Source organism: Nasonia vitripennis, chromosome 2 (assembly GCF_009193385.2).
Source record: "Nasonia vitripennis strain AsymCx chromosome 2, Nvit_psr_1.1, whole genome shotgun sequence".
Lineage (NCBI taxonomy): Eukaryota > Metazoa > Arthropoda > Insecta > Hymenoptera > Pteromalidae > Nasonia > Nasonia vitripennis.
The window spans coordinates 1989344-2004024 of record NC_045758.1 but is presented as its reverse complement, the minus strand read 5'-3'; the positions used below and the strand labels follow the sequence as shown (position 1 = coordinate 2004024).

The 14681-nt window shown below is 49.6% G+C and overlaps 1 protein-coding gene across 20 annotated transcripts in view; it reads left to right on the top strand.

Annotated features, from left to right (window-relative positions):
• Positions 1-14681, top strand: part of LOC100115228 (phosphatase and actin regulator 4B) — a 154083-nt gene that overhangs the window by 26453 nt on the left and 112949 nt on the right. For 9 of the 20 annotated variants that reach the window (XM_032597466.1, XM_031923254.2, XM_032597464.1 and 6 more), the window contains exons 1-2: positions 7363-7969; positions 10247-10854. The exons of 8 other annotated variants lie outside the window; for them this stretch is intronic. In XM_032597466.1, the coding sequence (XP_032453357.1) occupies positions 10554-10854 (301 nt within the window). In that variant the 5' untranslated portion in view covers positions 7363-7969; positions 10247-10553. Of the gene's footprint in view, positions 1-2308; positions 2345-7362; positions 7970-10243; positions 10855-14681 lie in introns of those variants that run through there. 3 more of the 20 variants (XM_016981760.3, XM_032597465.1, XM_031923253.2) reach the window with 3 other exon arrangements.

The following is a 14681-nucleotide window of genomic DNA, read 5'->3' as shown; positions in this document are numbered from 1 at the left end:
AATTCCAGACCTCTGGGCTGATGCGCGTTAATAAGATGCAAATGCAGCGCAAGGGATACAACGCTGTAATAATACTTTGATGTCGCGCGCGGCGAGAAAAATTGACCGACTATAGCGGCAGGTGCATTAGGTATCTATAGCGTTATGGCATCGATCGCGAGGATACATCGTATTTTTATACGTATTTATTCGCGGCGGAGCGAAGCACGTTCACACAGACTCGCGCGCGAATAATAAGCAAATAACGTGTGTGCACAGAATAGATACAACCTTGCGCGAGGCGCTCGAGCGCGGAACGAATATTTTTCCATGTAGGAAGCTGCGCGCGAGATGAGTTATTTTTGCCGTCTCTCTCTCTCTCGCGCGCGCGCACCGTGTAAAAAAGCTTTGTGTGCCTCTTTTTCCAGCGGATGCTTCTCCGTCTCTCTCTCTCTCTCTCTCTCTCTCTCTCTCTCTCTCTCTCTCTCTCTCTCTCGCGCTCCTCGGAATCGCTAAATAATTTCCGATAGAGCGAGTTATTATAAACTATGCGACCGCCGGCTTTTGGTTTTCAACTGACCTGATTCTACGTGACCCCGTGTACAGCGAAGCTCGCTGTTGGCTGCATTCGATTTCGCGCTGGAAAAATCGATTCCCCTAACGATCCGACTATCCCATTGCGCTGCCTGCGCTTTCGAACAAATTTGTATACGTTGGAGTTTAAAAAAAAATTGAAAGTAACGAAGAGTCGATGTGTACATACAATAACAAGGCAGAAGAAGCGACCACGTGTGCGCCGCAAACAAACCGCGCATAATGCACAGCTCGCTGTATAGCCATATCGCCCGCTGCATTTTTATCGATTTTCAATTCCCAGCGTCGTTCGGTTTATTCTCCTCACGACCGCAAACCCGATCGATCATCTCGAATTACAAACCGACTATTATGTACATCTGTACAACGTTGATAGAAAAAAAAGGCCGAATCCATCGCTGATAGCAAATCATATTCGATCGGCAAACGTATAGGTATACAGACACGTACGTGTATTATAGCTCTCCTCATTGTTAACCATCGCGACGGCAGTGTACCAGCAGCAGCGCGCGTTCAAACACGCTCTTCTCTCCCCGCGTGCGTCTAATAATAGTCGGCTGCGCATTCGCTGCATGCGCCTGTACAACACTCGCCCAGTGTATATAGGGAGTAGAAGAGAAAGAGGAAAAATAATGCTGAAAGAGAGAAATTACTCGGGAGGAACGACGACGATTCGTGCGGTAAGAGCTTTTCGCCTTGATACACATTGGACCGCAGCGCTTCGTACAGCAACGACGACAACGACCTTGAACTACACGGATGGCCGAGTGCAGGTGCGCGCGAGCTTTTTCGTCTCTTTCTACTAATGCGCCCGCGACAGTAAAGGATGCCTCTCCCGCGGCGGCCCTTTAAACGCGCTCGGCGATATTCCCACATCTTGGGAATGGATTTTTTTTTTTTGTATATTTACAGGGAAGATGTGACTAGAGAGAGATTGCGACTCGTCATTCGGCAGCGAGGAAGATTAGCTTCTGCAAAAGCAGTCGATGTCTCACTGGCAAAAGCCATTCTTCTTTTGTCTCCTCATCCGCGTGTCGTCGCATCAGCTGCTGAAATGCCGCTCGCGATTGTGATCAAGAGAGAGAGAGAGAGAGAGAGACTGCACGACATGTTTATAACTGGAAACGGCAAACTACGCTCTCTCTCTCTCTCTCTCTCTCTCTCTCTCTCTCTCTCTCTCTCTCGTTGTTGCAGCGCTCGTTGTTGCAGCGCTCGCTGCAGTAAAAGTGGGTTAAGCTCGGGTTATCTCTCGACGAGCTTGCAGACATGTTAATGCAGCCGTGGAACTTCAATAATTCCGATTCTCTCTCTCTCTCTCTCTCTCTCGCTCGCTCGCTCGCTCACAAAGCGATTGTGTACACAGACACACAAGCTCGTCGCGAAAGAGAGAGAGAGAGAAAAGGACGCCGCACACATTGCCCTCGGACCGCGACTGCCGCGTCGAGAGTCCGCCGTGTTGCCGCACTGCGAGCTTTTAGCTTTATTATAATCTTCTTAGCGAGGGCGAGCGCGTGCATACGCTTAAGGCGCTCCTGATTTATTTATCATAATGCCGCGAACCTTAATTCTGCCGAGAGGGCGCGCTCTCGAGCTTCTTTATTCTCCTGCACAGCTGTGGTCAGGAATGAACTCATTTCGTAATTTTGGCCGACTAATTTTTAAGCTAACTTTAGAGTAGATTACCCTGCGCTATATTCGTGTATAACATTAATTGTGCGTTTGTTTTTTGTTACAGGTGAGTACCAGAGCTTAATTACATCGTCTATGTCACGTAAGTCGAGATTGATTCATTATTTGATGGATTGTCCTTTTGGGATTACAATTGCAATAAAAACACGAACATCTCATTACCACCGAGACCGAGATAAAAACCCACAACGATAACCAACTGTCAGAGCCATACATCCCGTAAAAGAACGTCGCGTCGCATAGCATTATGACTGGCGCACAAGCTGACCGCATACGTTTTACGCTCGCTCTCAAAGTCACGAGCTCAGCAGTCGAGTCTTTTAAAGTTCTAAGTGCTCCGCTGCACAGCAGAAGAGTCTAACACGACGCAGGGTTTTCATAAAGCGCCGTCGGCCCGAATATAGTAGGTCAGTTTTTCAACACTTTGATAGTATACTCGCGCACAGTCCACGTGCGCGATATAGTCCACGAGAGAGGGTAAACTGAATTCTCTTTGTAGCAACGAGCTCGGCTCCGTGAGCCCCCACGGCTGTGTCGCTGTTTGTCCTCATCGTCGTTCTTATTGCTTCCTCCTATAGAGGGTGCTTTGTAATAGTAAAATTTTCGATTTCGTAAAAACACGTTAGAAACGCATTTTCAGGTGAAATTCCAAAGTTCAGTGCATACCCTTGGAAAATGAACGTCGGCGTTGCTCGAAAAATTCCAATCGATCTATAATTAATAGCGCAATTTCGCCGTTCACTCGACTAACCGCGCCTTCAACCGGGCCACCTTAAATACACGCGCGAACGACGTGTCTCAAGGATCCAGAGTATATGACGGTCGGCCGCCGCCAAGCTGGGAATTTTCTCCGCGCGATATGGTATAATATAACAGGCCACGGCTCCTTCGAGATATCCCCTGCCCTGCCCTGGTCCCCGAGGTATTCCAAACTTCCGCGCGGAGCTTCGCGCATAAAAGCTATATGGACCTCGGTATTTAACCTGCGCTAACGCCGCCGTTACTTTGTGATGAGGAGGTTCCCTGGGATGAAAAGTGTTTTTCAAATCTGATGATACGCGCGCTTGTCAAGGTTATTATACGCAATACTATTTTAGCGACGTTCAATTAATTTCCATTGCGCTCATACTTTGCCCTGCAAATATTTAAGGGGAAACAAGTAAAGGCGCGGCCTGATGACGACGGCTTGACGGATACTCGATATGGCTGGTGACAATTACGTTATACGCGTCTCTGATCTTTGCCAACGCCTATACCAGCCGATATATCGTCTCGTCTTATGTATAAGAGATTCGATTACATTTTCAATCGATACAGCTATTAGCCTGCGTGTGCGTATAATATATACAGCACCCGCATATATCAATAAGCCAATTTCGTCGCGAAGCTTCCGATGCACTTCTTCGGAGTCATACCGTAAATCATGATGGCTTTTGGATGAAGCAAAGTGGAAGCCCGAGTTTTTACGACGCTACGCCCGTCGATATAATAAACGTCGCGCGATGCTTTTTTTCTCGAATTTTATCACCGCTCCTCCGAGTCTAGACATAGTCAATCTTCCTCAATATCGACCAGTGTTAACTGTCGCGTGTGGACTAATGGACTGGGACAATGTGGATTTTCGTGTATTATAATGACGCGAGCGATATCGTGCCTAATCTTTGTTTCCGGACTCGATCAATCTCGACGCTCCGCTGCAGCGCTGACGAAATTCCGTCGGAGTGCTGATATTGTAAAAAAAAAATTATTTTCTTTAAATAAATTATCAACAATGTTTGGTAAGAGACTGCAACAAAAATACTACTATTACACAGGGAACTGATCCCATAAGTGAGTATACGCCGCCGCGAGACATCGCCGGCTAAGGCGTTCTAGTCTATCCCGAGCGCTCTTGAAAGTTAAGCGAATTTTGCCGCGGGTACTAAATGGATGGGTGAGCAGCAGTCTTGTGTAGAGCTCTGCTGCCAAGCTAAACGTCTCTCAACGCGTTTACCTTCGATTTTTTCTCTAGCGACCCCTTGCTCTGATATAAAGTCTTGATTCCGTCATAAAGTGGACGAGACAGTTGATGAGCGAGGGAGAACAAAAGTGACAGTCTCCACAATGGATTGCGTTATCTAGCAATAATCATGTACTAAAACTGTCAGACATCTTTTTTCCTTTTTTCGGCTCTCTCGGGATGCCTATTAGTGTCCTGTTGTTGTTGTTGTTTTTTTTTAATACAGTCTATTGGAAAGCGATGATTAATGACTTTGTCAAATTCATGTAATTATTTATTTGTGCATTCGTTGACAATCGAAATTCCAACTAAAATCGAATTCGTAGTCTCACGAACGTTGTGGAAATTTATCGAAGCAACGGCGATGATGCAGTATTAATTGAAACGCTGCCAAATTTTCTGCATTTAATTTGTCCCATTTATTATGAATAATCTATTCCCAGTAAATAAACAATAAACCAAGCGTTCTCAAGTGAAACATATGATTAAATAGAGTAACGCTGAATTATGAAAGCAGTGTACTCGTAACTCTTGACATTGCTTATAACATATTCAGAGACTCGCATACACACGCAGCGTATAGCGCATTATTCTCTCGAGGGGATTTCTCTCGGAGAGATGAAAGGAACGACAGGTCTCTGTTTTACCGACTCCCAAGTGCCGCGCGTTGGTAACGGCTTTATTTTCGTTGCTCCTATAATTATCCTCGAACAATTGAAGTACTCGCTCGAGAGGCGTCTCGTTCAACCATAATAAATACTGGTAAATCATTTTTCTGCGTTTGATACGGCGAGAAAGAAACTTTGACAATCGCATCATCTCGCTCATATGACCGCGCGCTACTCGTAATTGCTTCATACGGTTTCGTACGTACACGTTGCCAGGAAAACTCGGACAGAGGCGCCCGCATATATTTACAGCGTAATTATATTCGCGTTTAATGGGCTTAATTACGAAGCTCGGGAAATTCAGGTTGGTTTATTATATAAAGGGCAGCTCCGTGGCGTGTATACGTATGGAGCTCCTTTGAAATTCGCAAATCCTTTCTCCCTCTAGTGACGGCTCGTTAGTCTTCTTGAAATTCAAGCGCGCCGATTTTTTCCTGCCCACTTTGTTATTACGCGAATTTCGTGTTACACAAAGCGATAAGAACGCGAATTTGTTCGAGTGGATAAACTCGCGCCGTTCGAGGAGTGTATAAGGGCTATCACACGTAAAAAGGTACACCTATCCTCCATAAGAGCGATTTTTCCGACGTGACTCCAGCAGCAGCTTGTTCCCGTCGTCGAGATTTTATTTTCGTATATCGTCTCTAATACCCCGTCTACAGCAGCGGATTATCTTTGTCTAACATTATCCTCCCGGAGGCGCTTGGCTCTGTCCCTCCGCTCCAGCGTCAAGTCACTGCCTCCTGTATAAGCTTGATCATCGTTTTGACCGGCTACACGAGTGCCCAAGATTATACGCACATCACGGAGTCTAATCCTCCAACTTTCCGAGTGACGAACAATAGTTTTGTAATATCCTTCTATATAACTTACGGCAAAAACGAAACTCTCCCCGCGCGCATTAGCATATCGCGCGGATCTCGCTTGTTTTGACAACGACTAGACTACACTCCTCCGACGAAAGATCTGCTCTCCCGCGAGGAGTCAGTCGGTTTAAATTAGCAAAGTCTAGACATTAGCGGTATGATGTATACGCTGAGCAGCATCGCTTGCGCGTTGTTAGTTTGCGCGGCTGGATACCTCCTTCGTGCAGTGTCTCGACTGTGAAAAGGGAAAAAAATTGTCACATGCGACAAAGTGACGTTTCATTCGATTTCGTCGGATGATTTCATCGTCGCCTCTCATTACATACACTTCATTCACATATCCGCTTGTTTACGCCCGTATCATGACGAAATCCGGCGAAATTGGGATTATTTGAGCCCGCGCTGCAGTTCGGCGAATAATGATCGGACAAAATAGAGCTGCGTCATTGAGGATGAAAATAGCATCGTGTGTTCGCGTGTAAACATCGATGCACACACGAGACGACCGACAATGCGCATAATGCGCGCGGCTCGCACGCGGAAGCGCTTAGAATCCACTCGAAACGCGCTTTGATTCCGCGAGCATGCAGCACGACACCGGCTTACCTAATCAGGCGCAAAACGAGTGATTAGACCGGAGCTCGAGTCTATCGTTATCCCCCTCGCGTCGATGGAAAATTACCCGCTGGCATATCGACTGGCTGGAAAATAAAAAGCAATCAATCGTATGATCGAGCGGCTCGAAGGATGAGCAGTTATACGTCACGAATCTCGCGTGCAGAGGTCGGCAGGCCGCGCGATCCTCGCAAAAAGCTGATCGAGCGGCTGGAAAACATCGATTCGAAAATAATGCAGCGCGGAGCGAAGAATTTCAGGTAGTCCGTCCGCTCATTACCATCTCCCTACCTGTTTTTCTCTCTCCTGCAGCTCCTCGGGCCTCTCGAGCCTCTCTATTGTATATTCACTCTCGGAGTTTTCCGGATCTGTAAGTATATAAGGCGCCGTGGGATCATACTTTTACGACTCGGAATCAGTGCCGATCGAAAAGTTTCCCCCGGCTATTTGACCTGTGCCTCTCCTCCGCCGATCCATAAGCGCGCTCTCCCTTTGTCTCGCGCTTTTCCGACCCTCGCGTGCGCGCGACACTCTCTCGAGCGTTCATTCACTCCGCATTGGCCGTGCGCCGCATGTATTATTCGTCTTCTTCCTCGGACAAACTTAATGTCCCCCTTCCCGCCTCCTCGAATTGCGTTTCATCGTATCCACACACGTACACACACACACACACTCGCGCTCACCGTCTTCATTACTCACCGCGCATCGCAGGTTCGTCGTGTACAGCCCCCACCAGCGTTCCATTCATCCTCTCTCTATCTCTCTCTCTCTCTCTCTTTCTGTCTCTCCGTCTCTCCCCCGCTCGCGTGTACACGACCGAGCGAGTGAGAGAGAGAGAGAGAGAGAGAGAGAGAGAGACGGCGTCGCGGAGAAACCGGCGGCGGCGTTGTCGAAGAAAAGAGAGGGCCGGTGGTTTCTGGCGGGCGCCGAGGTTCGGCGCTGGCATCGCGCATGGCGGTCGCCGCCGCCGCCGCCGTCTAGGCTCCGTGTGTGCCGTAGTAGTAGTGCCTCGCCGCGATCGCCTGCGTGCGTCTCCCTCGCGTTCTCTCGCTGTCTGTCCGTCTGTCCGTTGTTATTGTTTGTTGTTGCCATACTCGCGGCTGTTTTTATCGGCGTCTCTCGCCGGGACAGCTGTCCCTTCGTCGACGCGTGCAGTGAGCGTAGTGTGCGTTTGAAGGGACGCGGGGCCCGCCAACTCGAGTTCCGCGCACATCTCCGCTGATGACTGAGCGAGAGGAGAGATGTGGTGTGTAAAGAACGAGCCGTAGTAACGAGAATCTGCGGATAGAGCGGTGCAGCAGCCAACGCTCGCTCGGTCGGTCAGCAGTTTCTCTCGCCGTGTCTGTGCAGCAGTCGTCGTTCAGCGTCGTCGTGCGCGCGTGAAATACACCTGTGCCGGCAGTGCCTCTTTCTGTGTGTGTGTGTGTGTGTGTGTACAAATAATAATAATGATAATGATGATTACGGTGGTCATACAGTGAGCAGAAGAAGCTTCGATATTAATACGACCACTATAGCAGCACCACTGTACGGTCTATGAGTGTGTGCCCTCTCGCAGTGTAAGTGTTTTTCTCTCCGTCTGGCTCCGTCTGCTGCTCTCTCCCCGCCTACGTCTGTCTCTCTCGGCTCTGCCCAGCAGCAGCAGCAGCAGCAGCAGCGGCTGATTTAATCGGGACGGCTGCTGCTGGCTCTCCCTCGCCCCCAAGTAACAAGTGCAACGGCCTGTGCCAGCCTCGCTCCGAAATATTCGCTGCCGCAGCCGCTGTGTGTTGTGCGGAGAGTATTATACGACGACGCCGGCGCGTCTCCGGGCGTGCGCACACCTCGCCCACTCGTCGTTGCTTGTTGTACACACGCCGTGTGATACACTACCCGGGATATGCAGCTGCTGTCGCTGCCGGGAGCGACTATGCGTGCGTGTTAATTTTTTTTTTTTCGTCGAAAAATGGATGTATTCTTACAACTCTCTCGCGGCCACGGAACGACTCGCTCCGAATGCGACGCGTATCCGCGATGATACACTGCGCGCTCGAGTTTTTATTCTAGTCGAACGATTTGCAGGCGTTTCGACGATTAGATATCGGAGTCGCGCTAAGCTCGGTTTTTCAATACTTACGTTATAAAGTCAAGAAGCTATCGGCCGTAATAGCGAGAAGGTCCGAGATGCGAGAGAGGGCGGAGTGGACGTGCCTTCCGTGAGGGCCATTGTGTACCTGGCAGGCGTCTCTCGCTCGTTTTCTTGCCACAGGTGTCGCCGGAGGAGAGAAGAGGCGACAGTCTCCCTGTTGTACGTAAACAGGAAAATACCTGAGTCAGAGAGAGAGAGAGAGAGAGAGAGAGAGAATATCGTTTCTGTGCGTGTGTGTGTGTGTGTGTGGAGAGAGACAGACACCTCACTATAAGGGGAGGAGCATCAGCGGGCGATTACCGACTGGCTGCCGCCGTTGTTGTTACCGGGAATCCATCGAGTTTTAGGTTATGTGCGATTACCGGCTCGAAAAATTTTTTGGATGTGAACTCGGCTCTCGTCGCTAAGGTGAAGCGACTCGAGCGCGACGAAAATAGCCGCGGCCAAGAGACAGCGTCGGACTCTATATCCCCGCACATGCATAAATAAACACTCGCAGTCGTCGTCGCCGCGCGTACAGCCACCCCCGCGAAAATCGATCGTAAAACCCGCGCAGAGCAGCGACGACTCGCACGTGCATAGCGTGTAACGAAAGCACCGTTCGCGCCGAGAAAGAAAGAAACCGGTGTAACGGTGCTCGTCGGCTCACTGTTTTCGATCCTTATCTAATCGCGCCCACGCCGAGATATTCGGAGCGCGGCGGCGCCTCTCGATTTTTCATTTTCTTCCTCTTCTCGCTGCAATTCACTCGTCAGAAGAAGAGTCGCTGACTCTCGGCCGAAGCCCTAACAGAGACGCACCTACGTGACTCACGAGTATTAATATTTATAATCGGCTTTTGTTTCTCTCCTCCTTTTTTCGTTAGCATATAAAGCGTTAGAAAGCGACGCCCAGTGGGTTCATTCATCTCCGCAGCGCGCCGTGTGTGGTTTGATTACGGAGCCGCGGTTACGCGTTATTACTGCCGCGGATCGATCCGATGATTGGGCTCGAAAGTTATGAGGCATGTGGATGCATTTTACGTAAATCCGAGTTACTTTCTCTGATGCAGCCGGCGAGGAGGATATAGAGCGAGTTTTCTCTTATATTGCCGCTCGATAATTAGATTATTGAGTAATACTCGCTGCTTGTTTATATCTCCCCGAGAGAGATTTCCGACGACTTCCGGTCGGATTAAGAGACACTAAAACGCGAGCGGTAAATTTATATTCCTGCGCGCGGTATCCACATGCCCTCGGGGGAGTAAGAACGACGGCGTTTTTCGTTTCGATTGAATTACACGGGCGCTTATTCCGGGAGAAATCCCGCTGTGGTCTATACCGGCTCTTCGAAAAATTCATTTTACGGAAAACCGATATTCGATTCGCGCGTACGGCAGAACGAGAGAGGATCCTCCCTTCGGATTTTAATAAATCTCTCTCAGTCTGGGGAAAAAATTAACATTTGCATGGGGGGGGGGGGGGCACCGAGAAAGCAATTATTTCTCGCCCCTGCGTCCAATTAAAATTCGCGGGCGTCATTACACGTCCCGCGAGTGAGCCTTCGTGCCGATGAAGTACACTCGAGAGACGTGAAGCTTGGGGGACGACGCGATTATATTATAATAATCGAAAGCATCGTCGATACGAATTTCCCACGCAACGGCGGCAGCCTCTCGGTCCAGTCGCCAAACTTACCTCGTTATAACGTCCGTGTGTGTGCGCAGCAGTGTTGTAGCATCAGAGGCAGAGAGCAGCTCGTGCGTGCAGGAAGTGGCGCGCGCGCGCGCGCAAGATGCGCCGAGTCCCCGTGGACAGGAGCTTCCGGCGCTGATCCCGGAAGCCGCCGCTTGGCGAAATGACGTGCCGGCAATCGACGCTTCTACCCGAGACGAGTCGAGTGCAATGACAGCCTCGCGGAATGCTGCCGACTGCCACGACAAATAGACTCCCGCCCATCGAGAGACAGAAGCGCAGGAGGAAGAAGAAGCGCACCTGATAGAGCCTACGTCGGGGCAGCCACAGCGAGGCAGGACCATGTCGATACGCGTGAGCGGCGTCTACCTCGTGCCGAGCGAGTCCAGCAACGAGAAGGCCGAGGAGAGCGAGCAGAACAATCAGCTGCGACAGTACCACCATCACCATCACCACCACCAGAGCAAGACGGTGACGATCGTCGCGGCTGGCCCTCAACGGAGCAACAGTCTGGACTACCTGAACTTCGAGGAGAAGCGCCAGATCATCGCCTCGTCGCTGTCGCTCAGCGACTTCCTGGCGCATGGACCCGCCGCAGCCGCCGCCGCTGCTAAGGAGGTCGCCGCCAGCACCGTTGTTATAGGTAAGTTCCTGAATTTCAATAGGCTAAAGTCCATTATGAGGCTCGAGAAAAACTCGGCTCTGCCATACATACTTCATCGATAAGACTCCCAAGTTACCAACTCCAATGAGCGACTTTGCTCGATAATTAGTCTAAGGTTTAACATCTCCCATTGGCTCATTAGTCGGTCTCAGAAAATCGAGGGGGAAAGAAAAGCACGGCGCGCGCGCACGCGGCGTAAATACAGCTTGGAGAAGCGTGTAATCATCGAAGAATGCGATATTCCTATTCATCCCGCTATGTGTACGTGCGGCGCAGAACTTACGTTTTTATCCTTGCCCCCATCGAGTTGGGTATATACAGCAGCAGTTACGGAGGCGCAAGACCGTGAACGTCGATCGTATACGGTAGCCGCGCGGCCGAGTGGTAGTCACGCCTCGTCTTTTCTTTTGCTCTCGGAGGAGGATGAAACTCCGCAGCACCTGTTTCCGCGTGCAGTAGCCTGCAGCGGCTTTCCTTTCTTTTTGCAGCTCGAGTTTATTGACTAAATCGGGCGTAGGAGCAAAAAGTGCAATACGGATATTTGCATATCTCCAAATGATTCCTCGCTCTGGAAAGCTGAAATCTCTCCGATTTCCAAGCACGTGTGTGCAAAAACCAGTCGCATCATCAGCCTCGGCGTAATACACTTTCGCCTTTACAGCGTACAGCGCGTCGCGTCTCGGGGATTCCCTCGCGCGTCGTCGGCCCCTTTCGCCGCCTTCGATTCGGAGTCAAGGAACTCGCCGCCTGCAGTTGGCGTACGAGAGAGTAAACAGAGACGCGTGCGCGCTCAAACATTGCATCGCTCGCAGCGGCACACTATGCGCACAGCGTGGAATGCAACGTTTTTGCAGCCGAAAGTAGACGGATGGGCTTTCTTTTCCGTTGAGGTTTTTTTGCGACGAGCTCAGCTCTGTGAGATTTAGAGAATGGTTTGAGGAAAATTGATAATGAGGGAGAAGCCCCGTAAAAGTCTCGACTGAGAAGACGGTTAATGAGCTTATTTTGATAAGATCCTCTGTGAGAAGAAGCTTTAAAAATTGCCTTAAGGTGACTTAACTTTTGAAATGCCGACGAGTTTTCTCACCCAAAAAATTTTAGATCACAGCCAATTGTTTTGACGGATCGTATTAATCAGCCCTTAAACTCACAGATTTACCAGCCAACTCCTCCAATGCAACGATGTCAGAGCGCGCGGAGCTGAATATAGGAATCTAAATAGCCGAGCCTTTCCAATCAAGGGTACAATCAAAGGCATAGCGGCTCCGGCGCTCCTAAAGTATTGAGACACATCGCGCTCTGGAAAATATCGTCGTTCCTACGTATACATAACGTTCTACACACACACACACGCGCACACAGCCCTTCATTAGCGCGGCATAGTCATGCAAAGCATGCGCACCGAGCTTCGTTAAGGTTTCGTTTCTCGCTCGGCGGCTATTATTAAAGTCCGTTCGTAGCGTCAAGAGAGAGGGCTGGGCAATTGATAACGAAGCTTCCGTTCTGGAGTAATTACGCCGATAAATCAGAGGCCGGAAAAATTCGCGATACTTTGATCGCCGCTATGAATTTTGTGCAACACCGCCGCAGAGCTCTCTGCGACGTTGCCAATCGCCCGCGCGCGAGCGGCGTGACTCTGCAGCGTTGATCAATCGAGTCCGAGCCTGTGCAGCTGCCGCTGCTCTGTGCTGTGTGTGTATGTGTCTACAGACTGAGTATTACTCGCTTCTTCTTTTTTCTTAAGATCATTAAATTTCGTGGTGACAGCATGGCGGATGCGGTCGTTATCTTGATCAAACGCAGCTGTTTGGGTTAGTGGATCTGGAATAATTGATAATTGAAGCGAAGGTCAGCCGCGAAATTGCTCGTTGATTTCGCGTAGAGCTAATACGAATTGAAAAGAAAACAGATGGAAGAGTCGACCTCTCGCGCGAGAGATTCAAAGGATGATGCATGCACACAGAGCTCTTTTGACTTTCTTATTCTACATAGCAGACGGGAGCGCGATTACCGCACGTATATCGCTTGATTAATTCCACTACTCGGCTCGCGTAGTAGTAAACCTGCTTATTTCTCTCGATTAGCCGTAACAGTTCATAGAATCAAGCGAACGTATACAGAGAAAACCCGTTTTCGCGTTTTTCCATACGATTGAGCGCCGTAAATATCGGAAATATTTCACCTCATCCCACTATCGCGAGATTAAGTATGTAGCACGCGCTTGATTTACTCCTTTCGACAGCATCGCGCGCGACTGTTTATCGCCATTAAAATTCCGCCGGTCGATACATAATTGCAGTATTTTTTCCGCGTGCTTGACGTAACGCTCACCGCCGAGAGAGGCTTCTTCTTCTTCTATTCGGACGCTCCTTCCCTTCACCTCTCGCGCGAGCGCATCAAGAAGGTCGCTCGATGGAATTTCTCTATAGTCTCTAATCCTACGTAATGTTTTCTACGTAGGCAGGAAAAGCCGTCTCTTCTGGATATAGGCTGTGAGGAGAGAAAGAGCTGGCGAGAGAACAATGCCAGTCTCGCTGCAGCTTTTTTTGCCTTCTTTCTCTCGGCAGGCTATATTAGGTTGTTGTTGTTGTTGTTGTTGTTGTTGTTGTGCTGCTGCAGCAGCAGAGAGACTCGTTATGTGGCTGTATATAGGGGGCACGTGGCTCTCCGAAGAACGAGTTCATGGAGTAATTGCTCGAGTGGATGTTATTATTGCTTCTCGTCGTCGTAGCGGGTCGTAGGTTGAGGATTGATAGATATATCCCGGCTAGAACTTTCAATTTGACTTTTAATAAACGGGGGCTCAAAGTAGGGCGGGATATTCGAGAGAAAGAGAGAGAAAGAGCAGCAATTACACTCTCCACTTGATTCCTCGTTGAAAAGCGCGGGGTAGAGGCGACATTAAATAAATCAAAAACGTCCATCTCGCTCTGCGAACCAAATTCAACTTGGTAAATAACGCAGCAGCGGAACCTACTACTACTAGCGATTTTCCAATTAATAATTCGCATCAGAATTTAATGAATTTCCATACCCGCGCGCTCACACAATTTACGCGTACCCGACGTGCTTGCGTAAATCAGCGCGCAGAGGTGCCACGCGTGTACGACGTTAAATTTCGATGCTCTCGAAATTTTTAATCATCCCGCGCATGTCGCACAACAACGTCACCCGCAACGAACTAAATTACAAACTCGCTACGAGCGAGTTAAATCGATTCCGAGCCGATAGACCGCGTCATGCGAACAAACGTGTATTATATCTCCCACTGCAGAGCAAGACACTGCGTTACATGGTGTACGCGGCAACAGCGCGCGGAAATCATTCATTGAGAAGCTAGCGGCAGCGCAGCCGCGATCCGCGAGAGAGTTTCAATGCGAGCGGCGGCGAAGGGTGTGGCGAAAAAGAGAGGAACGGATACGCGAGATGAGAGAGAGAGAGAGAGAGAGAGAGAGGAAAATACACGCGGAAAACGAGGAAGGGAATGTCGGAGGGGAAGAGAGCGATTACGCCGCCGCTCGATCTCGATGCATATTACGCTAGCTCTGCTGCAGTGTTGTGATTGCGCTGTGACGTGTTCGACTGCCGGTCCCTTTTTTTAGCTCTCGTTTCTCGGCTCGCGGAAGTTGTCGTGACTGCGCGAATATTTCTTGCGACAGTGCGAGTGTATTTATATGAATTATCCCCGTATCATCAAAATGGCATTACCGCGGCGGTGTTGCCAAAGAGATTTCAAATTAAAATTCCGTTCCGTATATAGTACGTCCGCGTGGAATTAACGTGGGAGAAGAAAAAGTGCAATTTCA